The following is a 16,412-nucleotide window of genomic DNA, read 5'->3' on the forward strand; positions in this document are numbered from 1 at the left end:
ATTTTTTTAAAAGATTTTATTTATTTGACAGAGATCACAAGTAGGCAGAGAAGCAGGCAGAGAGAGAGGAGGAAGCAGGCTCCCCACCGAGCAGAGAGCCCAATGCAGGGCTCAATCCCAGGACCCTGGGATCATGACCTGAGCTGAAGGCAGAGGCTTTAACCCACTGAGCCACCCAGGCGCCCCAAGATTTCATTTTTTGATGGTTACAAAATATTCCATTGTGTGTGCATATATATATATGCACACACAATGGAATATATATATATATATATATATATATATATATATAATATCTTCTTTATTCATTCTTCTGTCAGTAGACATCTAGGCTCTTTCCATAGTTTGGCTATTGTGGACATTGCTGCTATAAACATTTGGGTGCAGGTACTCCTTGAGATCACTATGTTTGTATCTTTAGGGTAAATACCTAGTAGTAAATACATATTTACCTGGAAAATATGATTGCTGGATAGTAGGGTAGCTCTCTTTTCAACTTTTTGAGGAACCACCATATGGTTTTCCAGAGGGGCTGCACCAGCTTGCATCCCACCAATAGTGTAGGAGGGTTTCCCCTTTCTCTGCATCCTCACCAACATCTGTCATTTCCCGACTTGTTAATTTTAGCCACTTCAACCAGTGTGAGGTGGCATCTCATTGTGGTTTTGATTTATATTTCCCTGATGCTGAGTGGATGTTGAGCATTTTCTCATGCATCTGTTGGCCATTTGGATGTCTTCTTTGCAGAAATGTCTGTTCATGTCTTTTGCCCATTTCTTGATTGGATTATTTGTTCTTTGGGTGTTGAGTTTGATAAGTTCTTTATAGATTTGATTTTAAGAAGTAACAGGAAAATGGGATCTATGACTTCTTGAGACATCTGTAGACTCTGAATATAAAATCATAATGCCAAGAGAAAGAAGAAACGTTTTTCTGAAATGCTATGGAGTAAATTCTGTTGGAGGAAAAAGAGGAAGGCTTAACTTCCACTGTTTCATATCACTGAGATGTAAATATGATGTATTGAGAGATTATTCATTGACACTCTGGCTCCTGGAGTGGTTCTGAAAGGCAGACTCTGTCAAAGCATGAAAGTTCTGCTGCACTTACCAGTTTGGCCCAAACTGGGTATACGCCACCCATTTCTAATATGCATGTATTCATTTTTTAAAGATTTTATTTATTTGAGAGAGAGGGAGACAGAGAAAAACAGTGCACAAGGTGGGGAGGGACAAAGGGAGAGAAAGAAGCAGACTTCCTGCTGAGCGCAGAGCCCAATGTGGGGTTCAATTCCAGGACCCTGATATCAAGACCTGAGCAGAAGTCAGCCGCTTAACTAATGAAGCCACCCGGGGCCCCTAACTTGTGTGTATGCTGACCTTCAGTGAAAAACTCAGGAGTTGTTCCTACCTCTCCCTACTGCTGTATCCCTATATCCAATTGCTAAATCCTAATAATCCATCAATGCTAATGTAGCTGGGAAGCCATTCCACTCTCTCCATTTGTGCCATACTCAGGCTCTCAAAGTCTTGCACCTGAATTCCCTCCTCCTAACAGGCCTCCTGTCTCTGGTGTTACTCCTGCTCACTCCAACCTTCGTCTGCTGCTGGTGTGATCCTCCTGAAATGTAAAAGGGATTCCACTGCCTGAAACTCTCCACTTGGCCCTGCAGTTACAAACTCTTCAGCCTATGTACACAGTGCAGCTCACCTGCTGTGGTGACCTTCACACCAGCACACGGTCACTCTAGCTAATTCAACAAGCAATAGGTCCAAGGGGCTGTACTGCTTTCTTCTCTCTTCAAGCCTTGGTTTTGTTTCCATGTGCTTGGACTGTCCTTTCTCTGACCCCATACTCCCAGGAGAGAGAAGGGCATGGAAAGAGTGCAAGTGTGGGCACTAGAGATGGATGTGCATTAGAACACGATGTAGAAGGACACTCACCGAAACTGTTCCTGGGAATCACTATAGGATGGGGTTGTAGGGGAAGTGTTAAGGGAGTGATGTTGCATGATACACATTTTGCCTGCCTACATTGCTTATGGATTTTTTTTTAGTGAGACTATATTTAACTTATCTCTTTATGTTTTCCATTGCATTTTCCCATCCTCACCTTCAGAGATACTGATTCAATAGGGGAAGCATCCAGGATTCTGATTGTCTACAGCCTCCCCACCTCCCCTGAGACTCTGTTAATCAGTTTTGGGAATCGGGGTTGAAATGATTATTTCCCATAAAAGGTAACTGACACCTCTGAGAAAAGCACCAACTCTATTATACAGTACTTTTTTTAATTATTTCCTTTTATTTTGTAGTAGCTTAATTCCACTACCAATATACATTCTCACATCTCTACTACACCTGAATTATCTGTATGAATTATAATAGCCTCAACGGCCATCTAAATAGCCACATTTGAATAAAGGGCCTAAATAAATCATTGTAAAGCATGCGTTTGTGCAGTAAGTTTATAAACCATTTTAAAACTAAGGCACACAAGAAAAAAATCTATAAATACAAATATCAGGGCTTCTTAAATCCTAAATTTTTATTACTAATTTAAGTACCATTTGATTGATTCTCAAAACAATGGCTATTCTCAAAGTATAAAATAGAAAGTTATTATAAATATTAGCTTTGGTATAACATACACCTATTTCCCTATTTTCAAGCTTTTGACTTTTGGGAAAATATAAACATGTAAGTGTCTTTATAACTAGCCTTTGAAAATATTTATAACACGCTAAAATTCAGACATTAGAGCATCTATTTCTTTAAATTTGTTAGTTATATTTTCAATACATTCTCCAGCTTTTAATTTTATCCCATCAATTACAAGATAGTCCTCTTCATAGTGGTTTTCGAATGGACTGCCTGCTGGGACTTCAGAGCTGCATTTAGTTAACTGTAAAAATAAACATACAATTCATCAGAACTACATCAAATTTACTGGAAGATCAGGCTTAATTATTTGAACAAAGTGTAAAGTAGTCAGTAGCTCCACAACCAAAAGCAGTGACACAAAGCATTGTTATTCTGGTGGTCAAATAATGATCCCCATGTGGAGCAGAATGTATAGTAAATGTGTTAATATAAGAAGAACTAACTATTCAGGCCCTATCTCTTTCTCCCAACTTTACACATTTTTAGTTTTCATTTTAAGCTTTGGGAAAACATTTCATTCTATGAATTTTGCTACATTTGTTTTCTGTATTTGTTTATTTTTAAGGTTATCATTATAGGGAATACAACTTAAAACTAAGTCACAATTTCTATGGCTATCTTCTCATAATCCTCTGTATTACTTAAGAATAGCCATCATTTGGTCTAGCTCAGTAGGAAGGGACACTAGTAAAAACAATGCAAATATCTATAAACACACACAAGATTTATAACTTCAAGTTTCATTAAAGATAGAGCGAACTTCCATGAAATGAAGAAAAAGAATAATTTATACAAGTATTTTCACATATCAAAAAATGTACCTTTTAATACAAATAATTATTCACTAAACTCTGTCTTATTTATTTATGACTTATCTAATTCAGGTGGATTTTATAAAAATCTGATATTAATTCCCTCCCATTGCTTGCAAAGCCGTGGCATGACAACCAGTGTTACATAAAGAAGAGTGTAATTAGGAAGGAGACTCTACTAAGGAAAATAATCTCATAAAACATTTCAGTGACAAATAGAAAAGAATTTTGATTATCCACATGTGTATGCTTTTTTTTTTTTTTTTTAATGTTGCTACTCTCACCTATTGGTGTAAGTGCTAGAGAGTAATCAACCTGAATCCTCATACGTGAAATGACGGATGAAAACACTATCAAATTTACAACTTTGGAAAGAGCTCAAACAATATCTGCTCAGAGAGTAAACATGTTCAGAACATTAAAATTATCAAGTGGCTTTATTGCGGAGGTTATAGCTTGTAAGAGGCCACTTTCTCCTGCAAACACAACACAGCTCCAGTTTTAAGTGGTGTTAACTTTGGAGGCCATGTTAATTTTCCCTACTAACTTAGAAAAAGCAAGCAAGACAAAGAAAAGAAAAGAAAAAAAAAAGAAACCCCTGAGGTGATCATTTCTTTTCTTTTAAACTGGTAATTGTTCCAGCTTTGATAGTTGGTTTCATTGCTATTCTCCTCATTTAAAAGTGAACAAGGTCCTAAATATACTGAACCTGGTGTGAATGCCAGGCTTACAAAGCTCCTTGAGGAGAAGGGCTTATGAACCAGTCTGCAGGAGGCACTCACCTGCCTGCCAGCAAGTTAAGATGGTTAATTTTTACAATTCCTCAATGGCTTTTGAAAGCATAAAATATTACAAGAATCTAAAACAAAAAGCAAGCTCCTGCCTGGTAATACATTGAAACTATGTATTTTACCTTAAGAAATAAAAATCAGAAGTCAATTTCTGTTCTATCATGTTACTGGTTATAATGGTAAAATAGAAGCCAATTCTGTGGCTGTAAAAGCTCCAGGACATCTCTATAAAAATCACCCTGGCTGGAGTTTTGAAAAGACAAACTGCAAAGACTGAAAACACACTGCACAAAACCATATGGTGCTCCAACAAAGCACACATTTGCTGGGAAAGAATAATTTGTATATTAATTACATGTATATAATATATATGCCACCAACCTACAGATCTTGTTTCATTTGTTAGGAAAAAATAATTTGTATATTAATTACATATATATAATATATATGTCACCAATCTATAGATCTGGTTTTATGGAAGGTAGGATCTATACAGAGAAAACGAGTTTTTTCAAAAAGGAACTCTAATTGGAAAAATGGCATTCACAACCATGCAATTCAAATACAGGTTGATATTGCTGGTGCTAATTAAACAGGCTATGGTTTTCAAGTTGGTAAGAGTTTTTAGCATTAATTTTGTTTTCTTTTAGCATATTGATCTCTTTAACTGTAAATCCTGTATATTCCGATTTCTAAGTCAAGAAGGGAGGTGTTTATGAATCATCTTTTTTCTTGTTGGAGTCCTGAATGAAATCATGCAATTGGGCAGTCTGCCAAAGTGTGTCAACAACCTTGTCCATATACAAAGTCACTTTTTTCAGCATCTGAGAAGAGACAGACTCCGGAATGAGTAGTTGCTCAAAGTAAGAATGTGGGAAAAGAGATGAAGTAAGGAAATCTCAGCCTTATTCTCTCCAGTGACTGCCACTGCCAACTCTCATCTGTAATAACAGCTGACCTTAGAAGTCAGTTTCTATGCAAAGTACTTTTCCTGGTTTGTCTTATTTAAAAAAAATCTTCTGAGGCGTGTGATAAGGAACTGTGCCAAATTACACAAATTGTCAGTGGCCGGACTAGGACTGGGACACTGATATTCTATTCCAGAGTCAGCAGTCCTAACCACTGTGCTCTCTCGACTCCAGGCACAGTATATATCTACATGAATGAATGAGAGAATGAATGAAACCTTAAGGGTATAGGACCTCTTGCTGCCAGTTCTCCCTATTTCGAGAACAGCTGTATTGCCTTGTGGAAGTGCCTGTCTTATGGCTTATTTTTCTCACACCTACCATATTGCTGCACTGTATTAATCACTTGGGCTTATGCCTTTGTTTTATTTGCATGAACCTGGAGCTGATGTGCTGAGCAATTGATCAACCAACTTAAAATTTATGTTGTCACATACAAATACTGAATAAAGTAAGCACACACTTACTTAGCCCAACATAGGTAGCCGAAAGAGAAAAAATGGAAAATTCTACCTCCGGTGTGTTAATAATGAAGTCTGTCCCTACAGAGGTTGTCCCTGTGCCTGAACCAGACAGGGCAGATGTCCTAGCAAGCTGCTCTCAGCCTGGCCCGTCTTCTCCTGACTGTGAAAATCGGCAGTAGTGGAGAGGTCTGTCTGCTGTGGTGCCCCATCAGATACTGTGAGCCCCTCCTCCATTCTTTCTTCATGTCAACCTCAAAGACCCGAAACACAAAGAGCTCCTCCACTCACAGATTTTTTTTTTTTTCAAAGACTGATAGATGTATTCTGACTTTTCAACAGGCTGCTAGTTTATTATTCACTTCAGGATAATCAAGGACTCAAATTTCAGAAGGGAATAGAAGTTCTCCATATAATTAAAACGTACATCCAGAAAAAATGCCTGCCACTGAAAGAATCTGAAGTTGCTGTTTAGGCCTGATCACGATGACCAGGCTACCTTCGCTCCTGCATTTACCTCCTCTCCACGCTCCTCTTCGGGCTCATCAGGTGCCCCTGTGGAGTCCAGCGCCTGCTGTAGCATTTGCTCTAGCTCCTTCAGTAAAACTTCGGTCTCAGAGACAACTAGAAAACATCGGTAAAAAAATGTTACATCTTAATTAATTCCATCAAATCCATAAGCTTAACTGCCCCAGAAGAGAAAACTGTCTAAATGTTACAAGATAAAAAATAAATATTTTGTACGATTTTCCCATGTGACCTCTGCCTGATGCAACTTAATTATGGATTTCCAGGTGAATATTTTACAATTATTCCTTTAAAAATGTAGGTGATATTCTTTTTTTTTTAAATTTTTAAAAAATGATTTTATTTGTTTATTAGAGAGAGAGAGAAAGAGGGCCTGAGAGGAGAGGGGTCAGCGGGAGAAGCAGACAGGGAGTCTGATGTGGGACTTGATCCCAGGACTCCAGGATCATGACCTGAGCTGAGGCAGTCACTTAACCAACTGAGCCACCCAGGCGCCCCCCAAAAATGTAGGTGATATTCTTGCCATGATCACAAAAAGCTCACTAGAAGTGTTTTTTGTTTGTTTGTTTGTTTTTAAATCAGGGACAAACTAAATTGTTTTTTATTAACCAAGGGTCAGCAAACTCTTCCTGTGAAGGGACAGAGAGTAAATATTGCAGGCTTTGTGGTTTCTGTCACAACCACTCAATTCTGCTGCTACAGTCCAAACTCTACACATGTACCTAAACAAATGAGAGTGGCTATGTTCCTATCAAACTTTATTTACAATAGCAAGTGGCTTGTGGGCCACACTTTGTCATCCCTACAGTAAACTCTTACTGTTTAAAAGGGGAAACCACGTAATTAAGTGGCCAGGTTAAACACAGGCTACTCTATTCCTAATTCAAATACCAATGCATCTTAACTGCTTAGTCTGATATCTATCCGCAGCTATATCTATATGTAGATATATATTTTAAATACCACACTAAAACAAAATTTGTGTGTGTATGTACACTGTGACATGAATTCACTGAACTTGCTGAGATAAAATAATAACCCATACAAGAAATAAACTATTATATAACTATAGACTTAGCTACTGATTAATAACATGCAGTTGAAATCCTGACTTAAATAGAATAGACATTTTTGTTTGATATAGTCTTGTTGAAGTAAAAATCAAGGAAACCACGTGTGGCCTGTTGTCCTGTACACCAGACAGATGGAGCATCTGAGAAGTCCTTCCAAAGGCAACATGATTCAAAGATAAAGGCCATGAATATACACCCCATCATTTTCCACTCTGGTGACAAAAACCTGACATACCACCTCCTATTATCCACCATTCTTTGGCAGGTCACCAAAAATCACACTAGGTAGAGCAGCTCAAAGTTCATGGAACTTGAAAATAGACCGAAACAGGACATACGCTTTCAAGCTAAAATATTATCGATGAATATGGAAGCAAGGCATTCTCAGCACTAAGTTTTAATCTAATTATTGAACATATTTTAAAATTTTCTAACTAATCAGTTTAGGAAGAGTGCATATGATATATGAATCCCTGGCATCCTTGTAAACTAAGCATGTTGGAAGGTAAAAAACAGAGATTGTTAATGTGAAAAGTTTTATGTGTCCTTTCCTCTTATCTTTAACTCATAAGAAGGAAATTTTAGAATTTTAATTTAAAATTTAAAATTTTAAAAAGTTTTATGTGTCCTTTCCTCTTATCTTTTACTCATAAGAAGGAAATTTTAAAATTTTTCTAGAACATTTTTTAAATACTAGTGTTAAATAAAGTCATGGGAGGTTATGAAATAGAAAATTTTCCCTTTCTTGGTTGTCACTACAGTATAAAAGAACAATTTTTAGTTACCATTTTTCACATTACAATTTTACCTACAAAAATAGATTTTCTGTCAATACTTATCACTTGCCCCAAGTAGTTTTATGTTCATTCAATATTCAAATAATATCAATTATTTGCCTACTAAGTGCACGGGACCCAAGAGAGTAGGCACAGACCAATGAACCTTCCTGGCCATCATCTCTTTCCAGCCAATCTTAGGTTTTCTCCATGAAGACTTCTTTCAAAACAGTTTGAAAGTAGCTTTCTGATAAGCCATTTGCATACCACAGAACAAATTCCTATGTTTAAAAACACAACAAAAACTGTAACTGACCTTTTAGATGTGTCCACATATCTATGTGTTTCTGTATAATTGCTAAAGCATAGGAATACAGAATTTAAACTATTATATTCTAAAACAATGGAATTCAAAATTTGGTAGGCATAAGAATCTCATGGAGAATTTACTAAAAAAACATGAAGGCAACCCATGTCTACTGAATCAGAATTTTCTAGAGGTATGTACATTTATATTGAAGCAATTTTGTTAATGGAGTTAACCTCTCTTTATGATAGATTTCCTACTTAGTAGCCTGTTACTCAACAGACAACTACTTGTGATTATCTTCACACCAATTCTCCAGTCCCACTCACAGAATTGTATTTTCCTACTTTACATTCTGAGTCTATGGAAATTGATACTGACATTTAATGCACTGTTGAGAAGATGGATTTTGAGCTATGCTGTAAAGGAAAAATGGTACGCAAACATCTTTATATTTCTAAGGCTAGGCTAAAATACAATCAATTTATGATAATGAATGTCATTGCTGAATGGCATTGTAGGCCCTCCATTTTCAAGTGATGTGGAAAAATATGTACACTGCCTTTTGATCAAAGGGTATACAAAGTAATGGATGACTTCATAAATCAACCAGGGTTCATAACACCGACTTGATTGATATCAAATTCTGCTGCTAGAGCAATAGGAGGTTTGCTTTTCTAAATACGTATTCGTATATTGTAAACTGATAGAGTTCAAAAATAATTCTTAAGAAACAGCAGTTACAGTTATCTAAAAACTAGCTTATCAAAATTGGCCAATGATATCCTCCAAAGATAGGGACAGAATGAATGCCTTTGCTGATTGCATGACCAATCATCTTCTCTCAATACTGATTATCTTGTAGTTTCTGGGACTTGTTTCAATTTGTTGTTTAGAGTAAAGTGGTAGTATTACAGTTATTCCATCACTCAAGAGAAAGTTTTTTTTTTTTAAAAGTAAGAAAAAGGTGTCTCTTACACCAAAGTCCATATATGGCTTTTAAAAATGAATTTTTATAAAATAATCTGTGTATTTTTTCCATCCTGATGAGAAGTAACTTACTCTTGGTCTCAATAAATCAGTTGCTTTTTTAGAAGTCTTCAAATGTACATTTATGGAGTTTTCTCCAATCTTTACTCTTCTACTAAATGTTTAAGGAAGCTGTTTATTTCCTTATGTTAAGGGGCTACTGGTAAGTCTACCTACCCCAAAGCTGGCATTGAAAAACACCATCTGCAGTAAACTTTCACGGTCATTTCAATATTGAAATTTTGAAGGCATTCTTTCCCCCCCCCCCCCAAAGATTTTATTTATTTATTTGACAGACAGAGATCACAAACAGGCAGAGAAGCAGGCAAAAAGAGAGGAGAAAATAGGCTCCCCTTGGAGCAGAGAGCCCGGTGTGGGGCTCCATCCCAGGACCCTTGGATCATGACCCAAGCTGAAGGCAGAGGATTTAACCCAATGAGCCACCCAGGCGTCCCTTGAAAGCATTCTTATGGAAGACGGTGAAGAAGAAGAAAAAGTACTTGTGTTTTGTTTTATTATTAAGTAACCACAAACACTCCTCTTGCATGCTTAAATTTAAATGTAGTGATGAGTAAAATATAAATTAGAATGTAATGAAGAAGATAGCACCATTCCCGGAGATACAAACAGAAACAGGAGGCAAGGAGTTTTCCAGGAAAGGGGCATGTGGGCCAACCCCACCTTTTAGTCTAGAGGTTAAAGGTAACTCCAAACCAAGAGTAGATGGGCAAAGTTTGTCCTGAGCAGCAAGAAATCATCTTTCTCCCTGTCATCTCTTCTACCTCCCAGCCCCAGTTCCTACTCCTAAGGTCATGCTCCCCCAGGATTTCCGTCATGATCCAGACCTTTCCTGTATTAGCCATTCTTTTCCATGGCTATCTGTCTCAGGTGGCTGATGAATATATCCTTTGCTAATTTATTAATGAATGCCACAGATTATCAGTTAAACCTGGGTAATATGCCAATCTTTTACCTATCTAAACTTTCATAGATTGTCGACTACCCAATAAGAAGTGAGGTATTTCCCAACAAAAAACAATGATATAACAAAACAAATGATGAAAACCCAAAGACAAAAAGAAGTCAAAATCAGTTCATTAAGGGGGTATGAAAGGCTATAATGAAATCTTAAAATTGCTTAGGTTAGTTATCAGTACTGTACCAAAACCCAATATAGTTAGCTTTACGATTCCTGATATTCAAAGCAACCAAGGAAACAGCTGCACACTTTGATTAACTTTAAGAAGATATGTGACTTAGAAAAACCATATAACAACCTCTGAAGTGTCTTGGTTTCCCCATTGATAAAATGGGAGATAAAATAATATCTAGGGTTGCCTGGGTGGCTCAATGGGTTAAAGCCTCTGCCTTCAGCTCAGGTCATGATCCCAGCGTCCTGGGATCGAGCCCCGCATCAGGCTCTCTGCTCAGCGGGGAGCCTGCTCCCCCGCCCCCGCCCCCTCCCCCGCCTGTCTCTCTGCCTACTTTTGATCTCTGTCAAATAAATAAATAAAATCTTAAAGAAAAAATATCTACCTTATTTACTTCTTATGATCTTACAAGGGCTAAATAAATATATATAAAGTGAAGACACACAGTAATTTTTACAGGTGTTGGCTATCATTATTACTATTGGTATTATTATTGCATCATTATAGATGCGCTTTCTTGTTCCTAAACACTGGGAAAAAAATGAGGTAGAGGGCCAATACAAACATAATTCATAATATTCCTTATAGTAATTTCCCCCCAAACATAGATATGCTCCACAAATAGCTATTTCTTAGATTATATCTGCATATCCATGGGCATACAGTTTAAATTATTTAATGATTCCTCAACTTTTTCTATTAATTTCAGAAATCTTCTCCTTGTTGGATAAGAGGGTTTTTACTGTACATTTTTATCACAGATGAAGCAACTGACACTTGGGCAGGTAAAGTAGTTACACTTAATTAGCTCTCCTCCCGACCTCTAATTAAGGAAGAGAGAAAAGCAAAGGGTAGAGTTTATAAGCCAGAAAGGAACAGCAAATCTGGGCAGTAGGCTGATGGGAGACTTTACTTGAGCACCTGGGAGTGTAAGGAAAATGGCTCCAATTTTCACTTGATCTAGGACTGATGCTACCTCAAGCCAAGAACGAAAGGAGTGATTTCAGAGACTTAAGATCAAGGGATACACTGAAATATGGGTAGGGGTAAAAAACTGAGGCGGAGATAATTTACTGAAAAATAACCACTCTTTCAAGAAGTAGTCAGCTCTTGCAAAGAACACAGCAGATTAGATGTTTATGCTTTTTATTTGTTTGAAATGGGATAAAGGAGTAAAACACAGATCAGGTTAAAGATTTGAACAATTAACTATTGAGACTTGAGAGCTACACAGAATGTGAGACTCCTGAAAGGGTGTCAGTGGATAACTATGGAAATGTATTCACTCATTTATGCAGCAAAGTGATTTCCAATCAATGGATTCCTGGCTATGATGGCTTTCTTCCTCAGTAGCCCCTGTGAGTCAGAGGCAGAAAGGATCCCAGCACTGGAGCCCTCAGCTGCAGTACCAAGGTCTCCTAGTGAGAATTCAGTCCAGGGATAAACTGACTTTTTTGCCTTTCTACAGGAGTATCTTATGTAATCATGTGAGGCAAAAGGACAATAGAGCCAAGAAAATGAACCTAAGTTAGCAGGAAAGTAGCAGCAGAATAAATTTATTTTTTTTTTAAAGATTTTATTTATTTATTTGACAGAGAGAGATCACAGTAGGAGAGAGGAAGGGAAGAGATCACAGAGAGAGGAAGGGAAGCAGGCCCCCTGCTGAGCAGAGAGCCCGATGTGGGACTCGATCCCAGGACCCTGGGATCATGACCTGAGCCGAAGGCAGCGGCCCTAACCCACTGAGCCACCCAGGCACCCCACAGCAGAATAAATTTAAGAAGAGATAGAAAGAATAGAATTTTGTAGTGGTTTAGGAGAGGAACAAAAGATTAAAAAAAGTTAACTATTTTGTCCTTCTTCTGACTACTTTCCTTTCTTTTAATAAGGCTAAAGATGAATGGCTTATTTAGTCAGTTGAAACACAGTGCCATAGAACACTTGGGGTGGCTATAAAGGAAAGGAAATATGGTACGGATAACTTCTTGGGGGTTAATGGGCTTTGGAACCTCTTTGCATGGCTGCCAAAGTTCCATCTTGCAAATAAGCATTTGCCTGCTTTTCAAGACTAATGAAAATGAAGGAAGAGTAAAGCGCTTTTGAAAACTAAAACTTTCTCCCTGCATTCCACATTCTCCCTACTGTGTTCTGATACGAACAGCAATTAATTCAGCTGGAAGCCCCACGCTGCTGCTTTTCTTCTTTCTCTCCCTCTGGCACCCCGAGGACCCCAATAATTTTTGAATGGAAGGGTCTGGATTTTAATGTATTGATGTGGGTATTTCCTCCCACAGCTACTGGTGCTTTATTTTTTTAAAAATTAAATATGTGACAGAGCCAGAGAAAATTTAATTTATGGGAACAGAAACCTAAAGACAACTGAAGAGATCTAGTATGTAAATCAATATCCAAAATGACCCACTAACAGTTCTCATCAATATATTTTTTTCTTCCAAAAATTACAACTACATTTAGTAAAATTAAATAGAAGTAAAGGAACTAAGAGTAGGAGAGGCCTTCACATACCCATGTTTTCCTTTGTTAAGGCATCATCTGAACAAACATTTTCAAAAGAGCATTTTAAAATAGCTTTCCTAGAAAAGGAATTTGACAGATTTAGTTTCAAAAGACCAATCATGTATACTTCAATGGCCATTTTTGCATATTCATTGATAATTATAAATTATGAATATATTTCTTTATCTGGAGGTACTTTTCCTTGGTTTATACAGTAAGACAGCATGATACAGTGAAAAAGCCAAAAGGAAATAATATTGATCTAAGCTCTCATCTGGTGAAAAGCACTAATGATCTACCAAGTACCTTATATAGGCTTTTTCATGTAATCTTCCCCTAAAAAACCTACTAAGGAATTGCTACTCTCATTTTATAAAGAAACTGAAGCTCTGAGAAATTGAGAAATTTGACAATGTAGGAAATAGTTGAGCATGACACAGCTAAATTCTGTCAGACTGCAAAATCCATGCTTTTCCCATGACAATGCATTGCTGACTTAAAGTCAGAAAACATTTGTTCAAATGCATTTTCTCTAACCATAAGATCTTGAGAAAGCCACGTAGTTTTTCTAAGTCATAAGTTTTTCATCTTTTAAATAGAGATGATTATGATATACTTCGTATTTGATGGGGTTATTGTGAAGTATAACTAAGATAAGACTGGAAGGCCTTTTTAAAAATTTAATTATTCATCCTCTGAAGAAGGACAAAGAATAAGAGAAGGACTATCATATCGGAGTCAGACTTTGTCGTTGAGCAGGACTCCTTTTAATACAGCACTGATTACCATTCTTCAAAAAAATATGTAAATAAACTGTGTGGTTGGCTCAATGATAAACACTAAAACTTGTCATCAGTGGCTTATCAGTTCATTATAAAGGCCTGTTTCTGGTTTGCACTATTTTTAAACCAAACACCTGCTTCTCATCTGCTTGCTCACATGATTTTAATCTTCACTAGTTCTGCTTCAACATATTTGTATAAACATAAAACTTTCTCCATACTCTAAAACTACTACTTATCACCTTAATTCTTATTTCTTAATAATTTATTTTAATTACTAAGAAATAATTTATTTTTTAATTCTCATCATCTCTAATTCTTCTAGAAAATTTTGATGTTTCCCTAGAGAAAAAGAATCAAGAATCAGGGGGAAGTATCATAATAATTAATCCAATGTATATATACATTTCAATTTTATCATAATACTTTTTGTAAAAAAAAATACCTTTTCCTTCTAAATTTGGGCTTCTTCTTTTCTGTTGTGTTTTTGGAAACTTGCATCTACAAAATAACAAAAAGACAAGTTAGTTCAAATGGGACTAGATGAGTTCAGTAAGATAATGGGTTCTATAAGGTCCAATTAATTTAGTACAGAAGAAAAACTCTGGCCCACTGCTTTCAAATAGTTGACTTGGAACCCCAAGTCAACCACTTCATAGTCACTACAATTACACTGATCTGCTCAACTTTCAGAAATAGTAGACTAATCCAACATGAGTCCCCCTCTCCCACGGCCACTCCCCCTTCTCACTTCACAAACATATAATAACACTAGGTAAAACAATCTTTAAGCTTTAAAACATACATGACCTTTTTTTTTTTTTAAGATTTTATTTATTTATTTGACAGAGAGAGAGATCACAAGTAGACAGAGAGGCAGGCAGAGAGAGAGAGAGGGAAGCAGGCTCCCCGCTGAGCAGAGAGCCTGATGCCAGACTCCATCCCAGGACCCTGAGATCATGATCCGAGCTGATGGCAGCGGCTCAACCCACTGAGCCACCCAGGCGCCCCATACATGACCTTTAAAGGAGGAAAAAGAACTATACATATGCCAGAAACATGAGGAGTGCAAATGTATACAGATAGGAAGTGGCATGGTAAAAGCCTACAAAAAATGTATACTAGGATAGCGCCAAAGCGGTTTGGGATTTTAATATCTAGGCAAAGACAAGATGTGGAGAAATTGGCACCTCCGTACATTGTTGGTGGGAACGTGAAATGGAGCCACTTTGGAATACAGTTTGACAGTTCTTCAAGATGTTAAACAGAAAATTACCTTATGATTCAGCAATTTTACTCCTAGGTACATACCCAAGAGAAATAAAAACATTATATCCATATAATAAATTGCATATAAATGTTCATAGCAGCATTATTCATAATAGCTGCAAAGTAGAAACAACCCAATGTTCAACCTAAAGGATAGATAATAGTCTATCCATACAATGGAATATTATTTAACCTTTAAAAACAACAAAGTGATGTTAATACTAAAACGGAATCAATCTTGAAGACATTATAGTAAGTGGAAAGTGAAAAAGTCAGACATAAAGACCACATGGTATGACACCACTTATCCAAAATGTCCATAAAAAGGCAAATCCATAGAGATAGAGTTATATTAGTAGTTGTCAGGGATTAGTGGAAGAGGGGAAATGGGCAGTGACTGCTAATGGGTATGAAGTTTCCTTTGGGATGATGAAGAAATGTTCTAAATTTACATAGTGGTATTGATTGCAAAACTGTGATTATACTAAAAACTGCTAAATTGCAAACTTGAAATGAGTGAATAAATTATATCTCAATGAAGGTATAATTTTTTAAAACTTTGGTGACATGGAAAAATGGAAAGTAAGGAGATAGAATAGAATGTACCAATGATTAACAAAAGGAACCCAATGTAGCAGTATTACTGTTAGAAAAAAGCATAATCAGAGATTTTTAAAAAAAAGGGTTATTATCAAATGCTAAAAGAAATGACCTACCCAGAAAATATAGCAGTCCTAACCTATATATACCTAGAATCTCAGCCTTAAAATATATAAAACAGAAAAGAATTACAAGTAGAAACTAATAACCTATAGTTAAAATGAGATATTTTAATTTACTTCTCATACAAAGGTGATAAAGTAAAAAAAAATTAGCAAAGAAACAGTGGCATTCAATACCACAAATAATAAATTTAGTCTAATAAAAACATATCAACCCTAGCACTGAATAATTAAGGAATACATAGCTTTCAAGCCTGAAACATTCACAAATTTGACCACCTACTAGGTCACAAAGGAAGCCTCAAAGTATTAAAGTAATCTATTTTACAGACCACAGTCACTGGCTAAAATGCAATACAATAAGAACTCAAAACTCAAAAGATGGCTGAATAAATTTGTAATCAATTCATAGATGTAGAATAATTATATTCTCCCATGAACCTACCCATGATAAGAGTTATGATCTATGTCATTTAGATCAGAATTATTGTCTCACACTTTAGTTACTGGTATATGTGACTTATCTTCTCACTGGGTAATACATTTGTCTCCATGCCAAACCT

General features: G+C 36.5%; 1 protein-coding gene across 7 annotated transcripts in view; it reads right to left on the reverse strand.

The window, feature by feature from the left end:
* Positions 1-283: 283 nt before the first annotated feature.
* Positions 284-16,412, reverse strand: part of ZCWPW2 (zinc finger CW-type and PWWP domain containing 2) — a 133,005-nt gene continuing 116,876 nt past the window's right edge. For 6 of the 7 annotated variants that reach the window (XM_059162419.1, XM_059162423.1, XM_059162417.1 and 3 more), the window contains 4 exons: positions 14,304-14,359; positions 13,086-13,153; positions 6,213-6,319; positions 284-2,904 (listed from right to left, as the gene is read on the reverse strand). In XM_059162419.1, coding sequence (XP_059018402.1) covers positions 2,743-2,904; positions 6,213-6,319; positions 13,086-13,153; positions 14,304-14,359 — 393 coding nt within the window. In that variant the 3' untranslated portion in view covers positions 284-2,742. The remainder of the gene's footprint in view (positions 2,905-6,212; positions 6,320-13,085; positions 13,154-14,303; positions 14,360-16,412) is intronic. The other variant, XM_059162422.1, reaches the window with a different exon arrangement.

The sequence above is a fragment of the Mustela lutreola genome, chromosome 2, assembly GCF_030435805.1.
Source record: "Mustela lutreola isolate mMusLut2 chromosome 2, mMusLut2.pri, whole genome shotgun sequence".
Taxonomy (NCBI): domain Eukaryota; kingdom Metazoa; phylum Chordata; class Mammalia; order Carnivora; family Mustelidae; genus Mustela; species Mustela lutreola.